This window comes from Chrysochloris asiatica, unplaced genomic scaffold (assembly GCF_000296735.1).
Source record: "Chrysochloris asiatica unplaced genomic scaffold, ChrAsi1.0 scaffold00092, whole genome shotgun sequence".
Lineage (NCBI taxonomy): Eukaryota > Metazoa > Chordata > Mammalia > Afrosoricida > Chrysochloridae > Chrysochloris > Chrysochloris asiatica.
In genome coordinates, this window is record NW_006408610.1 from 570,327 (window position 1) to 585,847 (window position 15,521).

General features: G+C 46.1%; 1 protein-coding gene across 1 annotated transcript in view; it reads left to right on the forward strand.

Moving 5' to 3' along the window:
- LOC102823983 (chromosome unknown open reading frame, human C15orf27) overlaps positions 1-15,521 on the forward strand; it is a 187,790-nt gene that overhangs the window by 109,703 nt on the left and 62,566 nt on the right. Inside the window, exons 4-5 of the mRNA XM_006866559.1 lie at positions 11,019-11,173; positions 14,268-14,341. Of these exons, the coding sequence (XP_006866621.1) occupies positions 11,019-11,173; positions 14,268-14,341 (229 nt within the window). The remainder of the gene's footprint in view (positions 1-11,018; positions 11,174-14,267; positions 14,342-15,521) is intronic.

Genomic DNA, 15,521 nt, shown 5'->3' on the forward strand with positions numbered 1-15,521 from the left:
TGAGGTTGGCACAGAACTGGGCAGTGTTTTGTTCTGTTGTACATTAGGTCACTATGAGTTGGTACTGACTCAGTAGCACCTAACAACAATTTATTGATCCAGTTTTCTTTTTTTCACAAAAAAATTTTGTCGTCATTAAAATGGTCCAGTTTTGTTTGCATTCAGTTGCAATCTATACTGAAGGCTGTAGCCTTTGATCTTCATCAGTAAATAATTTAAGTCCTTTTTGCTTCCAGCAAGCAAGGTAGAATCATCTGCATATTGCAGGTTGCTAAGGAGTCTAAGGAGTCCTGGTGTGGTATTGTAGAATAATGCACTGGACTGCAAGGTCGGGTTGAACTGCAAAGTCGACGGTTCAACCTCACCAGCCTCTCCTCGGAAACCCCATACAGGGTCTCTATTGAGTCAGAACAACCTCAACAGCATTTAACAACAAATGAGTCTCACTCCAATCCTAATGCCTCCTCATGGAATCCAGCTTCTCAGGTTCTCTCCTCAGCATACAAATTGAAGCAACAACGAACCAAAAGGTTGGAGGTTTGAATCTACCCAGAAGTGCCTCAGAAGAACGACCTGGCAAGCTACTGCCAAAAAAAATCAGCTACTGAAAACTCTATGGAGCATAGTCTTACAGAGTGATACAGATGAAGTCACCCTGAGTCAACAGTGGCTTGTAATAATTGTGTGGAATGGAAAATGAATGTTGAAACACCCTTACCTAATGCGACATACCTAACGGTCACCATGGGATACATACTGGGCACTCTGCAGTGGGCTTTGCAGGTGGATTTTAAATATTTTTAATCTTTCTAACAACCCTGAAGTCCCCACAGGAGCAAACACGGCCCCTGTCGCCCTGGTTCTCCACACGACTTTGCTTCACCTTTCAAATCGAGTCTGTATCACTGCCAGACTTGGGCACGCTGCCAGATGGAGCAGTAACCCGGAACCACCTCCTTCCAGGCCACCCGTGGCCTCTTATGATAGATCCATCGGAAATTTGCCAAACTTCACTTGAATATTTTACGCAAATTTCAAACTTTTATCTTACACACTTAAGAATAAGAGTTTTGAAGCAGAAGCAGGCGGCTCCCCTCCTGCCTCAGGATTTCTCTGAGGATTCGCGAGTGGTTGGTGGGCCCTTCCGGTAGAACACTCGCCCACCTGCCAGAAAATGCCATCTGGTTGTTGGTATTTACAGATTTTGGCAACCGTAGCCGCCCCCTGCCCCCTCCCGCCCTGGAGTGGTCCCCCTCGCTGTTCCTGCGCCAGGATATACAATTGGTGGGCGCCTGCCCTCTGGTGGTGATTCTAAGAACCAGCGCCGGATCTTGATGGGCTGGATGCTGAAAAGAGAAGGAAAGTACTTCTCTAATTAAAGAATCAATGCTGATTTCCCTTTTAGCCCGTTAAGCCCCTTGAGTCATTATCTAACCCCTCAGGGATCTTTTGAAACTGGACACATTCTATTTTGCTGCTAAAACACACTCTTCTAGGAATGTCTTGAATTGTTTGCACTTCAGAGGAAACTTTATTAACTGCCTGGGATCCCCAAACCCGGTCAATGAGAAAACCTCCTTCTCCAGGCCCCTGTCCTCTAGGCAGCTGTTCTGAAGCGCTGGTATCCGAAGTCCCGCAGCAGTGGTGAAGCTCTGCCTTCTATCTGCCTTTCTAGAAGGAGCTCTGAGCACAGCCCCATAGTTGCCTCAGATTAGGGCTTCAGCTTCAGGTCTGTGGCTAAGGAAGGAAGCCCTCTGGACTGCCCCAACCCAATAGTCCTCATACACTCTGTCTCTGCACCCTTCTCCTCTGGGAGTCTGTGCCTCCTCCCCCAGATAGCCTGCCTGCTCCACCGTTTCCCTCACTCCCATCCCAGTACTCCTAGGGATTTGGCACCTGCTTGCCATGCCTGCTCCCGAACTCCTTCCATCATGCCCTGTCCACCTTCTGGGAGATCCACCTCTTGCTAGACCACTCAAAGCAGCGGTGTTCACCCAAACCACCTGGGGATCTGCTTGGAACAGTCTGTAGGTCCAGGGAAGGGCTAAGAGGGTACAAGTATGTTTCTAATACGTTTCCAGATGATGTTGGTGCTGCTGATCCCCAGCTCAAAACAAAACAAAAAAGGTATATTGGTTGGTTGGTTATGTGCCATGGAGTCGATTCCGACTCATAGCGACCCTGTACAAGGTTTCCGAGGCTATAAATCTTCACGGGAGCAGAAAGCCTCATCTTTCTCCCGCAGAACAGCTGGTAGTTTCGAACTGTTGACCTTGCAGTTCGCAGCCCAATTCGTAACCACTACGCTACCACAATTCCTTAAAAAGGTATATAGTTCATAATTATTAGGACGTTTATCTCATGAGTCATGGGGAGACCCTTCAATAAACTAGAGCCCTGGTGTGACGCTGTGAGTTAATACACTGGACTGCAAAGTCAGTTTGAACTGCCAGGTTGATAGTTCAAGCTCACCAGCCGTTCCTCGGAAACTCTATAACAGGATCACTATGGGTCGGAACTGACTTGGTAACACTTATCAACAACAGCGAGGTTCCCCTCAGTAGCAATGACCTAGGGGAGTGGGCCTCAATCTTGGCTGTACCTTGGAATCACCTGGGGTGATTTTTAAAATGACTATGGTGTGGCTTGGGTATCTGGATTTTTAAGAGCCCTCTTGGTGGTTCAAGAATGAGACGTCTGGCATAGATACCGAAGGCCACCTCCCCTCCCTTCCCCCATGCCTTCCTGCTCAAGAGAGTCACCAGTCACTGTATGTCCTAGATACCATCTGTCCTTGACAGATGGTCTTCTCTCCTTGGCTTCAGTTAAGCCCATCTTGCTCATCATTGCCCTGGGGCCCATGGGGGAGGAGTGCCTTTTCCATGGGTGATGCTAAGGGGCCCTGCAGGAACTGACTCCTAAACTGAGGCCCCAGGAGCCATGGAACCTGGTTGGCACACATCCCACTAACCAACTGCCATCCAGTTGACTCCAACTCATGGTGACCGCACGTGCATTAGAGTAGAGTTGTGCTCTGTAGAGTGTTTGGTGACTGCTTTTTTTTGGAAGTAGATCACCAGTCCTTTCTTCTGAGTGCCTCTAGATAGACTTGAGTGGCACTTAGTGCATTAACCATTTGTACAACCCAGGGACTCAGCACATATCACAAACCTGGCTTATTTATGCTACAGACTGTAGGAATGGAGGGACCTGTGAACTTTTTTGCAGCTGCCTTGGGGTTCTTTGTCAACTGTTTTGGCCTGCAGCATCACCCTTGGGGGCGTTTGGTTAACTACTCCACCACTGAAGCTGGATCCCTGTCCTCACAGCCTAGCTTCTTGGAGGTACGTTGTGTTCCAGGTCCTTCCAGGGCTGAATAGACTTTAAGTAGGAACAACCCCTATCTGCAGGCACACTCCCTCACTGCTTCCAACTCTTTCTCAAATGTCATGTTCATGGTGAGGCCCAGTTACTATATTCTCCTTTGTGATTAATACTATCCCATGCAGAGTCTTTGCAACTGTGTGACTATCCCTTTATGCGACTTTCCTCCACTACTGTTTGCATATACTGAGGAATAACTGATTCGTTTTTTCAATTTCATCCTTCTTCTCCATTTATTGTACTGTAAAGGGAGCATGTTGTTGTTAAGTGCTGTCGAGTCGGTTCTGACCCATAGCGACCCTGAACAGGGTTTCCAAGGCTGACAGGGTTTCTGAGGCTGTACGGGAGCAGAAAGCCTCATCTTTCTCCCTCAGAGCAGCTGGTAGTTTTGAACTGCTGACCTTGAGGTTCACAGCCTGATTTGTAACCACTACGCTACCAGAGCTCCTTGTAAAGGGAGCACAGGGGCTCTGTAAAAGAAGCACTGGACTGCAAACCACAAGGTCAGCGGTTTGAGCTCACCAGATGCTCTTCAGGAGAAAAGAGAAGGCCTTCTGCTCCCACAAAGTTTTGTAGCCTTGGAAATCCTATGTAGGGTCACTATGAGTCTGAACAACTCAATGGCACTTAACCACCACAACAATCTGTTGTAAAGAGTTTTCTCTTCTCTGACTATTTAAAGTATGGTTTCATGAATTCTTATTTTATCCAGCCGTGCCTCAGCAACCCTATACAGGGTCATTATGTGTCGGAACTGACTCGATGGCACTTAACAACAACAACCACAACATCATTTATTTTGATACTCAAATTGCCTCCAGTTTGGTCAGTGATACCTCCTTCAAACTTTTGCATTTTCGACATGCCTTTAGCATTCACTGAGCACTTCCCTGCTTACCGGCATAGACAGCTGTCATAGGCTCATCCTACATGTGCCCAGCACCAGCTTCAGAATCGGCCATTTCTCCAAGGAGTACTGATTGCTCTTAGCAGAGAATGGTATTTAGAAACCAAGATCTGGATAGCGGGTGTGCTCATTAATACCAGGGTGTCAGTGCTTCTAGGCTCTACCTATTTTTCTCTGTCTCTCCAAATTTATATTTGTAGCCATATATTTATACTGATAGCTCCAATTGCATTTTACCACCAGGTTTGTTCTACCATTCTTCCTTTCATATTTGTGACTCCCTTCTCTGACAGTGAGAAACCCAGCTCCTCTAATCCAAGCTAAGACTTTTGAAAATAGCATTGTTGCATGGATTGCCTCTTCCTTGCAACCTTTCAGCTAGCTCGGGTCTGGTCAAGCAAGTACATTAGAGCATTTCTTTGGCTAAGGCCCAAGAAATAACTCATGAACCGCCTTTATTCTCACCATTGCCCTAACTCCCTTTGCGGCCACCAAGTTCGGCAGCCCCCATGAATGGTACTTTCACAGAAGATACTTTTGAGGATGATGATTTAAGTGAGGCCAGAATTACAGCCAGGCTTCTCAGCTCTGCACTCATTTGACTTCCAGACCTTGCCCTGAATCCTGTTGTCCATCTCGGCCTTCCCTGAGGCCTAGGGACACTCTGTTTGCTGACTTCTGACTCCAGACACCTCCTAGCATTTCTTTACCTTGTCATGACTCAAGACAACCCTCTTTGCACCTGCAGCTAGCTTCCCAATAACCAGCGCCTGGGCTGACTAGGATTTTTCTGACAAAACAAAACAATCACCATTTTTACCTATTAAACAGCTGCATAAAGTGGCTTTTTTGTCCTGTGGAATTGTCTGTTTATAAGGAACTGAATACATAGAAATAGATACAAGGATGTGAAGAAACACATGACTGATTCCGTTCCCTTCTCCCCTGAAACTTTTTTCTTGGGGTGGAATCCCGAACATTTCCTTAGGGGCACTCTCCACTCTCGCCTGATGCACAAAATGTGGGGGTGAACATATGCTCGGGTTCCCCCCTCCTCCATTGAGCACGTAGATCAGAGACTTCCTGCTCCCCATAGCTAGGGATACCACCCCAGGCAAAGAGACATGCAGCTGCCCTTTTTATTTATAACTGCAGGAAGGTGCATGGCTTAAATTTCAAATGACAATCAAATGGCATCAGTTTTAGGAGCTACAGACAATCCGACTGAGTTTTAGGTAGGATGTGGAACTAGTGTCTGGTCTCCTTGGGGACCTTGAAAAGGCCATGCTCAAAGCCAGAGGGGGAGGTGTTCGTAAGCAGACTGAAGGGCAAGGAAGGGAGAACCAAACTCCCAGAGGATGTGCTGAGGCAGCTGGGAGGCTAGGCGAGAACTCAGGGTTAGAGGTGTGAGAGATTAAAAATGGGGCCAAGGCGGAAGGGGAGGCAGGAGCGAATATCACATTGTGGGAAAAGAAGAAGGGAGGGGGTAGATGAGACACGAGGGATGAATCAGGAGATGGGAGGTCAGCGGAGTAATAATAGCCAATGACACTTAAGAATATCTTTACTATATAAATGGATGTGCAAACTTCATTTTAATTAAAATTTGATGAATGGCTTAATTTAATTGGAGTTAATTTGTAAATTAAATTATGTAATTAGTCTTAAACAGGCAAAAAAAAAAAAAAGCAATAGGCAGCTGAAAGCTTCTGTGGCCAGCCAATGGGACTGGCATTCTGTATTTCATCTGACATCATTACTGAGTTTCAGTCTGGGGTTTACCCTGTATGTAGCCTTTTTGCCTGTGTGTAGGGTCCGTGTGAACCAACAAAACAGTAGTTCTGGAATGGACTTGGAAATCTATTTGTAATGCATGATTAAGGCATTCATCAATGGCCTTAACAATCGCCCTCCACTAACCTCCCCCTACCCCTTTGAGAGCCCTTTCCTCTAGCCTGCACCCCACCCCACTCAGCGCCTTTCACTGTGAGCCACATGGATGCTCACACCAATCCTCAGCCCTGTTCAAAGTGCTCGCTTCCTCTTCCTCCATCGCCTCTTGAGACTCTCCTACCCCATTCCTGGAGAATCCTCTGCACTTTCCCTGAGACCAGCCTCCCAAGGGTAGGGACAGAACCCTCACAGAGTCCAAGATTGGGGACCTCGTTCCCTGGGCATTAGAAAAGATCCAGAAAGACTTTTAAATAAGTCCAACTTCATGCCAGGTTTCTGGAAGAGTGATGCACTTTGTCCTACCTGCCAAAAGGTGGAAACGCCTTCAAACTTTATCTGGGTGGATTATGAGGAAGAAAAATCCACCTTGAAGAAACCACCACAAGTATTCACTGTATTTCTTCAGAAAGAAGGAAGCACTTGGGGGTTTTAACTTCAAAACAGAGCTCTCCTCCCAGCTCAGTGACACACAATCTTCAGCAGATGGTCAGCAGGTGGGCTCCCCTCTGGGTGAGGAAGGACAGGGACGATGGCCAAGCATTTTGGCCATAAAGTATTATATCATCATCATCATCATTATTAATAGATTTCAGCTATATCGTGCTTTATAGGGCAACTATATTCTTTTCTTTAGTTCCCAATAATTCTATGAGCTAAAGAGCATGATCTCATTTTACAAATGGAAACAGAACCGATAGGATATAGACATATATCCATATGTGGATATGTAGACAAATGAGAGTTAAGTAAAAAAAAAAAATAGTGCTGCTAGGGTCCCACTGCATACATGCATGGGTTTATCCCAAACAAAACTGTCTAAACATGTCTCTGGGATCAGTGGATGGCTGCAGACAAGTTCTCTCAGGAATACACCTGTCTTAGTCTCGTTAGGGTGCCTTCAAAAAAAGGTCCGATCAAAACAGGTTTCCAAGGTGATGTGCTGGACCAGCTAAATTCAAGGCAGTGCAGAACGTTAGGGTGACTGTTTTTGAGGAGTCCCAAGGGGTAATCTTGACAGATTTCCTCAAGGAACACAGGAAGATCAGTGGCTAATTAAGACGAAATTTTAAAGAAAATTGCAGGCTGTATTAGTGACAGAAAGGCCAGGAAAGTTGCACCACAGGAAGGTCCCCCCACCCCCCATCATAATGCACCTGCTCATTTTTCTAGGGTAACAAGGGCTTTCCTAGGAGACTCTCATTGGGAAACCTTACCCCACCCACCCTTCACCCCTGATCTTGTCCCTTCAGATTTCTTTTTGTTCTCCAAACTCAAAGAACATTTCATAGGAACACGATTTGAGTCCTTCAGGGATGCCCAAACTGCCATTTTCACATGATGTAAAATCAAAGAAGACAGAATTCTTTGGGGAAGGGTAACCGGGTTGGAAACACCCTCTTCAGAAGTGTATAAACCTCTAGCTACTGAGAACGAGTCAATCACAGCTCATGACAACTCTATAGGCCAGAGGACAGCTGTTGTGTAGGTCTCCAAGGTTGTAAATCTTTCTGGAAACAGACTGCCACATTTATCTCCAGTGGAGTGGCTCATGGGTTTGAACCGCTGAGTGGCCCAACACTTAACCCACTGTGCCACCAGGGCTTTCTCGCTGGACAGTATGTCAAGAAACAATAGCTTCACATTTTGATATATTTTCCTTCAATAGAGGTTTCTGTGATTTTTCAGGAATACTTTTTGACTTACCCTCATGTATAGATGGACTCCTGGTGTGGTGCTGTAGGATAAACACTTGCCTGCAAACCAAAAGGTTGGCAGTTCAAACCCACCAGCTCGGAAACCCTGCAGAGGATTCCTATGAGTTGGAATTTACTCGATGGCATTTCACAACAACAACATATATAGGTAGAGTGATATTCATTCAATGGTAGCAGCTGGCAAGTGCAAAATGTGTAGGATGAGATGGAAACTCAAACAGGGTTCCTATTTTATAGTCTTCTTGAGGCTGAATTCTTTTTTTTTTTTTCCTGTGATACCCCCATTTTTGCTTTTAGGGTCTTTTGCTACTTGGATGAGACCCACCCACGTTACCAAGGGCAATCTCCCCTACTTAGAATCTACTGGATGGGGATGTTAGTCCTTCAACAAATAACATCACAGTAACAGCTACACTTGTGTCTGACCCAACAACTAGACACCATAGCCTGGCCAAGTTGACATTTAAAATTAGCCATCACAGGGAGACTGAGGTCTAGAGTGACGAGGTACAAAAGGGAGGTGGTACAAACCCACCAGTCATTCCTTGGGAGAAAGCTGTAAAGATTACAGTCTCAGAAACCCTAAAGAGCAGTTAGTTCTGCTCTGTCCTATTGGGTGGCCATATATCAGAATGGACTCAATGGTTGGGTTTGTGTTCCTGAGGGGAGTAGGTCAAATACACATCCAACTCTGAGATTCCATGTCTCCTCCCCATTTCCAAACCTGCGCATCTCTGCTGTGAATGCTTAGGATCATCTGTCCTTTGAACATTTTGTTGTGGCTTGAGTGAGGGTTTCCAGAGCAAATTCACTTCCAGCAATGTATACATATTTTGTTTCATGACATCACTTGTAATTCCTTCACTGTAACAGCACTCTTCCCTTTTCCTCCCTGGATTCCCCGTTACCATTCATCCTTCTTTCCTGCCTTCTGTACTTTCTTTTTTAGTCAAATGCTGCCCTTTTGGTCTTGTATGGCCCATTGTTCTGAAGAAGTATGTCCTGTGGGTGTTGCTGTTCACTGTATAGGTCTGCCCATTGTTTGGCTGAAAGGGGATCCCCGAGAATGGGCACAGTTACTGGTTTGAAGAATGTCTAAGGCCTCATTTTTGGGGGTTCCACCAGTCTCTCTCAGACCAATAAGTCTGGTCTGTTCAAGGTCTTCTTGTCAAGGATTTCCTGAAAGGTGGGCTGTGGGACACCAGTTTCACCATAGGCTCTTGGTAAAAGGGTACTTGCCTGTGATTCAACAAGTTAGAGAAATACTTACCAAAAACACTCAAATGTCCTAAGGAGAAAAGTATCCATTTAACTTTGACAAATATTTTATAAAACTTCCATATCAGTGGAAACGTTGTATCAAATAGCGACTATTAACAGTCAATGAAACCAGTGTGGCTTTGAGAAAAGAATCTAATTCAACCCTTTCATCTTATAGCTTAAAAAAAAAAAAAAAGGAAAGTTCATTGTTATTCATTATTTATTAATTAGTTGAGCATTTATCAAAAGCAGGTTAAGGCTCTACTAAATGCCAGAGACTGTGTTAGATTCTGAGATTATATACAGAAATAGATTATTATGTAGTAATATAATTATATAGTAATATAATAACACATTACTATATAGCATTAGGAGCTCTGGTAGCGTAGTGGTTACGAATCGGGCTGCGAACCTTAAGGTCAGCGGTTCGAAACTACCAGCTGCTCCGCGGGAGAAAGATGAGGCTTTCTACTCCCTTAAAGATTTACACCCTCGGAAACCCTGTACAGGGTCGCTATGGGTCGGACCCGACTCAACGGCACTTAACAACAACAACAACATATAGCATTATGGAGTCCTGGTGTGGCACTGTAGGATAAGCACTGGACTTAAAGGTCAGTTTGAACCACAAGGTTGGCAGTTCAAACTCACCAGCCGTTCCTCAGAAACCCTACACAGGGTTGATACAAATTGGAACCGACTTGATGGCACTTAACAATAACAACAACATATAACATTGTGAGCCCATTTGTGGTGCTGTAGGATAAGCACTAGACTGTTAACTACAAGGTTGGAAGTTCAAACCCACCAGCCGCTCTCGAAAACATGGTGGCTATGAGTCGGAACCAACTTGAAGGCACTTAAACAACAACAACATCTAATGTTATACATAAGACATGTATAATATTATTTATTACCATTATATTACCATACAGCGATAACAGCTAATTTTCATGCAGTATACTGACCACATAACTAGGTTCTCTACTAAGATTTGGGACCTCCTTTGGTCCTTAAAACAAGTCTAGAGATAACGGGTTTTCTTATACAAGTTAAGGATGAGACCGAAGCACACAGAGATGCTGTGAGTTGCCACAGTAATAATGCAAACCCAAGGCTACCTCTCCCTCTCTCTCTCTTTAAAAATGATTTCTTTTCTTTTTGTTGTTATTGAGAATCTTCACAGCAGAACATTCATCAATTCAATAATTTCTATATGCGCAATTCAGTGACATTGATTACATTCTTGGAGTTGAGCAATCATTCTTACCCTCCTTTTCCAAGTTGTTCCTCCGCCATTAACACAAACTTGCTGTTCTATAAGTTTCTTCTCCCATTTTTAAGTTGCTGTTGTCAATTTGATCCCACATAGGTAGATTTAAAGGAGCACAAGGTTCAATGCAAGCATTCTTTACTAGTTAAGCTAAACTATTGTCTGGTTTTAAGAAGACCTAAGGGGATATCTTTGGCTTAAGGTTTAAAGAACATCTCAATGCAGTAATTTCAGAGGATCATCCAGTTTCCACAGATCCAGAAAGTCTGGATTCCATTAGAATTTGAAATTCTGTTCTGTCTTTTCCCTGTTTTGATCAGGATTTCCCCAAAACAGCAAATGAGATGCATTTGCTCTTTATCATTAAACTGAGCAGCCTCTTAAATAAGATTGGGTTTCATCCTGAAGTGCAGAGCTGTGTAGAACCTGGAAGGAGTGCTACTGGATTGAGAACAGGATCTCTACCTCCTCTGTTATCAGCTCTTTCCACTCTCAGCCCTTCCTCTCCTCACTTTTGTCCCCACAGGTCTAACTGGCTGAAGCCGTGCTGTGGGAAGAGAGCAGCCGTGTGGCAGGTATTTTTGCTCAGTGCAAGTCTCAACAGTTTCCTGGTAGCCTGTGTAATATTGGTGGTGATTCTTCTGACTCTGGAACTTCTAATAGATATAAAGCTTCTCCAGTGTGAGTAGCAAGAGAGATACCTATGCAAATATCTATGATGTCGATATTCACTGTGCATCTGCATCCATCAGGGGTCCCCAACCAACAGACTGTGTGATCTATGGGGGATTGTAAAGTCTTAGCTCCAACTCAATGCCTCTGGCCCCAGGGCACATGGGAATACAACTGAGGAAGAAATGCACTGGCATTTTCTCCCTCTTGTCACCCTGACCCTCTCCACCCAATGTGGAGTCCCCCTTCCTAGCATTCCATGATCAGAAACTGATGAATTAAAAAATGTTGGGGACCCCTGTCTGTGTTTTTTATTGTTCCATTTGGAATTTTCCGGGTTGAAATTTTCTTGAGTTTCAAGAGTCCCCATTTGTGAAGGCATGTCACCTTACAGTGGGTTTGAGTTTTTGTTTTCACCTTTTGGTAACTAAGAAGGGCAGCGGCCACAGGGATGATAGTGATTCCTTGTATTTTTATCTAGCTAGAAGTTAGTGACTTTATTTAAATATACCACGATCCTTTTGAAAGTACCTTTGAGCCTCATGACAACCTATGAAATGGACAAGACTGGCTTGGTCTCATTTTATAGACAAGTACATTTAGACTCAGAGAAGTTGGGTGACTTGCTGAAAAGAGGAGGTGTTGTAGTTGGGACTTCACACCAACAGATTGTTTAATAGTTCACCCTCGTTTCTCATTTATGGGTGCCTCTCTCTCCTGGATGTCCCAAGACGATGCGGCTGTCAAAGCAGAGATCCCATTTCCTCTTTTCACCCTTGTAGACCCCTGTCTGGTGCACAAAGGGGAGAAGGTCCTAGAGTCTTGAGTATTAGCTTTGGATGAGTGAGTGGTCTCACGGTAGAGGTCCTGGTTCCCTATTTCCCTGATGCAGAAGGTAGAGGCATCCTAGTGCCAATAGTAAAAGATGCACTAACTGGCCCCAGAAAGATTTCCTTTCTTGCCAATGGCAAAATCTAGGTTTATTGATTCAACCACCCCAAAACCCACACAATTGTATTGGAGTTGTTGTTATTTTCTCAAATGTCCTCAATTCCTTTACTAGCGCCTCTGTACTAAATCCCAGGAGCCTTTTCTGCTTTCTGAGAGAGGTAACAGTGATCACAGAATTACCTTTGTCTGATTAGCCTCATTGGGTTTTATGCAGCTGGTAGCCCCTTGTTTCCAATGAAAGTATCTTCCAGCATAATGTGACCAGCACTGGTTTAACACTCAACCTGTCTTCAATTAAACCATATTGTATACTTTCCCTCCCGCTCATCCATACTGTCTACTTTTTATGAGATGTAACCATAACGGAGCTTTTCTTCCCCTGTGGTGGATTACACTCGGGGCCCTCGACTACTCAGGTTGTGACAAGGCATTGAGTAGAACTGAAAACCCAGCAGACACTGGAATTTTGCTTAAAATTAAGTATCCAAGAGATTGATTTGGGTGGGAGATCCAATAGCAGCTCATAAAAGGCATCTTAAATTCCATAAAACGTACAATCAAAGATTTATTGCTCTTCTAAAGCAAACCGTAAAAAAAGGTCCAGGAATTCATTTGAGAAATAATGGGGAGAGATTTTATGTTTTCAGAATCATCTGGAGGTCTTTGCAGAGTCACGCAGCCTTTGGCCTCCAGTTCCCACTGGTATTCATGTGGCTTGGCCAGGCAGGAGTCCACGGGCATTTCTGAGGCTCAGCTTCTAGGGGTCATCTTGGCCCAAAGCCAGCACATTCTAAAGTCTCCCACCTGGAACCTAGTGTTGCAGACTTCTTCCCCTTTCTCATATGTTCCAGGACCTGACTTTCACCTCCCTTCAGTGCTCACAGATCCCAGAGCATTGAGGGAGGCTGTGGGTTTGTCTCTTTGGAGCCAGCCCTTGCCCCTAGAGGTGCTGGGCACTTTCCTTTGGCCTCCAGGGGACTTTGAGGAGCCTGTTAAACAGGCCTAATGGGTACCCAATAAGGCATGTGTGTCCTCAGCATCATCCCTGCTCAGCCCTGCTCCCCTTGGATGCCCATGAGCATCTCTGTTAGATCCATCCTCTAGGGAACCCCTGGGGTTTGCAAATGTTTCACATGCTCAGCCAATAAAGGAAAGTTCGGAGCTTCAAGTCTGCTTAGAGGCACCTTGGAAGAAAGGTTTGGCAATCTACTTCCAAAAAACCAGCCACTGAAACCTCTATGGTGCTCACTGCTACCCTGACACACACATGGGGTTCCCATGGGTTTGAGTCGACTCTAGCAAGATCCCCTCCCACTTTCTCTCCACCAAAGCTCATCTAACTCTTGTCCTGAGCCCAGTGCCCTGATTTCTAACTCTCCAACTGATGAGCTGCACCATGCTAGGGTTTTAGAGGCAGGTCATGGGTTCCTGGACTTTACCATGGGTCAGTAAGAGACAGTGCCTTCACTCTGAGGATTGAGTGGGTATTCTTGGGGACTGCTGGCTCTCCCCACCCACACATGGACATCTGGAGGGCAAGGGAGCAGCTTGGATGTTTCCCAGAACACCAGCCTCCTTGCCCTGCCCCCATCAGGAAGCTGATAATGCCCCCCTCACACATACCCCTCATATCCTCCTCCAGTCTTTGCTCCAGCTTCTCTCCAAAACGCCCTGGCTGGTACCCGCTATCCCTGCCACTCTGAGAGGCACAAAGCAAGCTTTCCTGGAGTCCCTGGTAGTGCTCAGCATTTTGGGGGTGATCAGTGGGAGTGGGTACCTGCAAGATCATCTCAACTTGGCTGGAGCTGCCCCCCTTTCTTTGAACACACAGATGCCTTCTCAAGCCCCTCGGGTGTGGCTACTGCCGAAACCCACTAAGGCTGATGTGTTGAGTAGGACCCCAAAGAGGTGGCCTGTGGGGCAGGAGGTGGCAGCCCCCTGGGGATGGAGGAAAAGCAGAGCAGCCTGGACGGCTCACAGGCCTCCCACCACCTCATCACAATCCCCACTTAAAGCTGTCTTTGGTGGTCTCTGACCTGACTTAAGTAGATCTAGGCTCCCTGAGACCTGCCTCCCTGCTGCCAAACATCATCGACAGAGACACCTAATGCCTCGCTCCTAAACTCAGCCTTCATTCTTGTACTTGTTGCAGTTTCCAGTGCATTCCAGTTTGCTGGTGTCATTCACTGGATCAGTCTGGTCATCCTGTCTGTGTTCTTCTCAGAGGTAGGTAAAGGCTTGGGCCTGAGAGTCCTCTCTCTGGGGAAGCTTCTGTAGTGGGCAAACTGAGCTCTGCTTCCCTAAACCTATGCTGATGTCCGGTCCTGGGCCGGCTCGTGAAGCTGCAAAGAGGGAGCTGCGTACAGGGAGCTGGGCTCTGGGACAGGACCTAGCCCAGGGAGGAACCACCACAGATGCACCAAGAAGCACTGCCTACCCAAATGGAGAGGCTTGGCCAGACCAGGAGACCCCTGCAGGTGAACAAGTCAAGGGTGGGGTGACATTTGTGAAGACAAGACTGAGCATGGCATAGTTGAGGAAAAGGAAGTAAGGGGTTTGTGTGGGCTAATAGAGAGCAAGTCGGAGGTAAAAGTGAAGCCCAGGGTGAGCAGGAAGTGCAGCGAGCAGATGGGACCGTGGGCTTGTGATCCTGACTCTCCAGGCTGAGGATGCAGAGGACAAAGAGGACTAGTCACAGGCTTGGGCACTGAACTTAACCCGTGTCCCGCAGTGGTCCTGAGGTCTGGCTGGGCTGAGAGCTATGCTCCCCTGCTCCTCCTGTGTGCAGAGATGCAGATACACAGGATGTTGGAATCAGGGAACTATGGACGACCCTTCAGTCTTGCAGCAGTCAGCTGATAAAACCAACCAAAACCCACACCCAGTGCCACCGAGTGAATTCCAACCCATAGTCGCCCTTTACAAGGTTTCCAAGGCTGTAAATCTTTGTGGAAGCAGACACCCTCCTCTTTCTCTCAGGAGCAGGTGATAGGTTTGAACCACCAACAATATGGCTAGCAGCTGAGTGCCTAACTCACAGTGCCACCAGGGCTCTTTGATAAGACCAAGACCATGTGTATCTCTAGTGTGGGAGGTGAGAGAGGAGAGGCTGATGGGAGCTCAGGGCCACTGGGTGTTAGTGCAGGAGCCAAATGGCTGTGGAGACTGTGTGTGTGTGGAGACTGTATGTCTGTGTGTGTCTGTAGAGACTATATGTCTGTGTGTGTCTGTGGAGACTGTGTGTCTGTGGAGACTATATGTCTGTGTGTGTCTGTGGAGACTGTGTGTCTGTGGAGACTGTATGTCTGTGCGTGTCTGTGGAGACTGTATGTCTGTGCGTGTCTGTGGAGACTGTATGTCTGTGTGTGTCTGTGGAGACTGTGTCTGTGGAGACTGTATGTCTGTG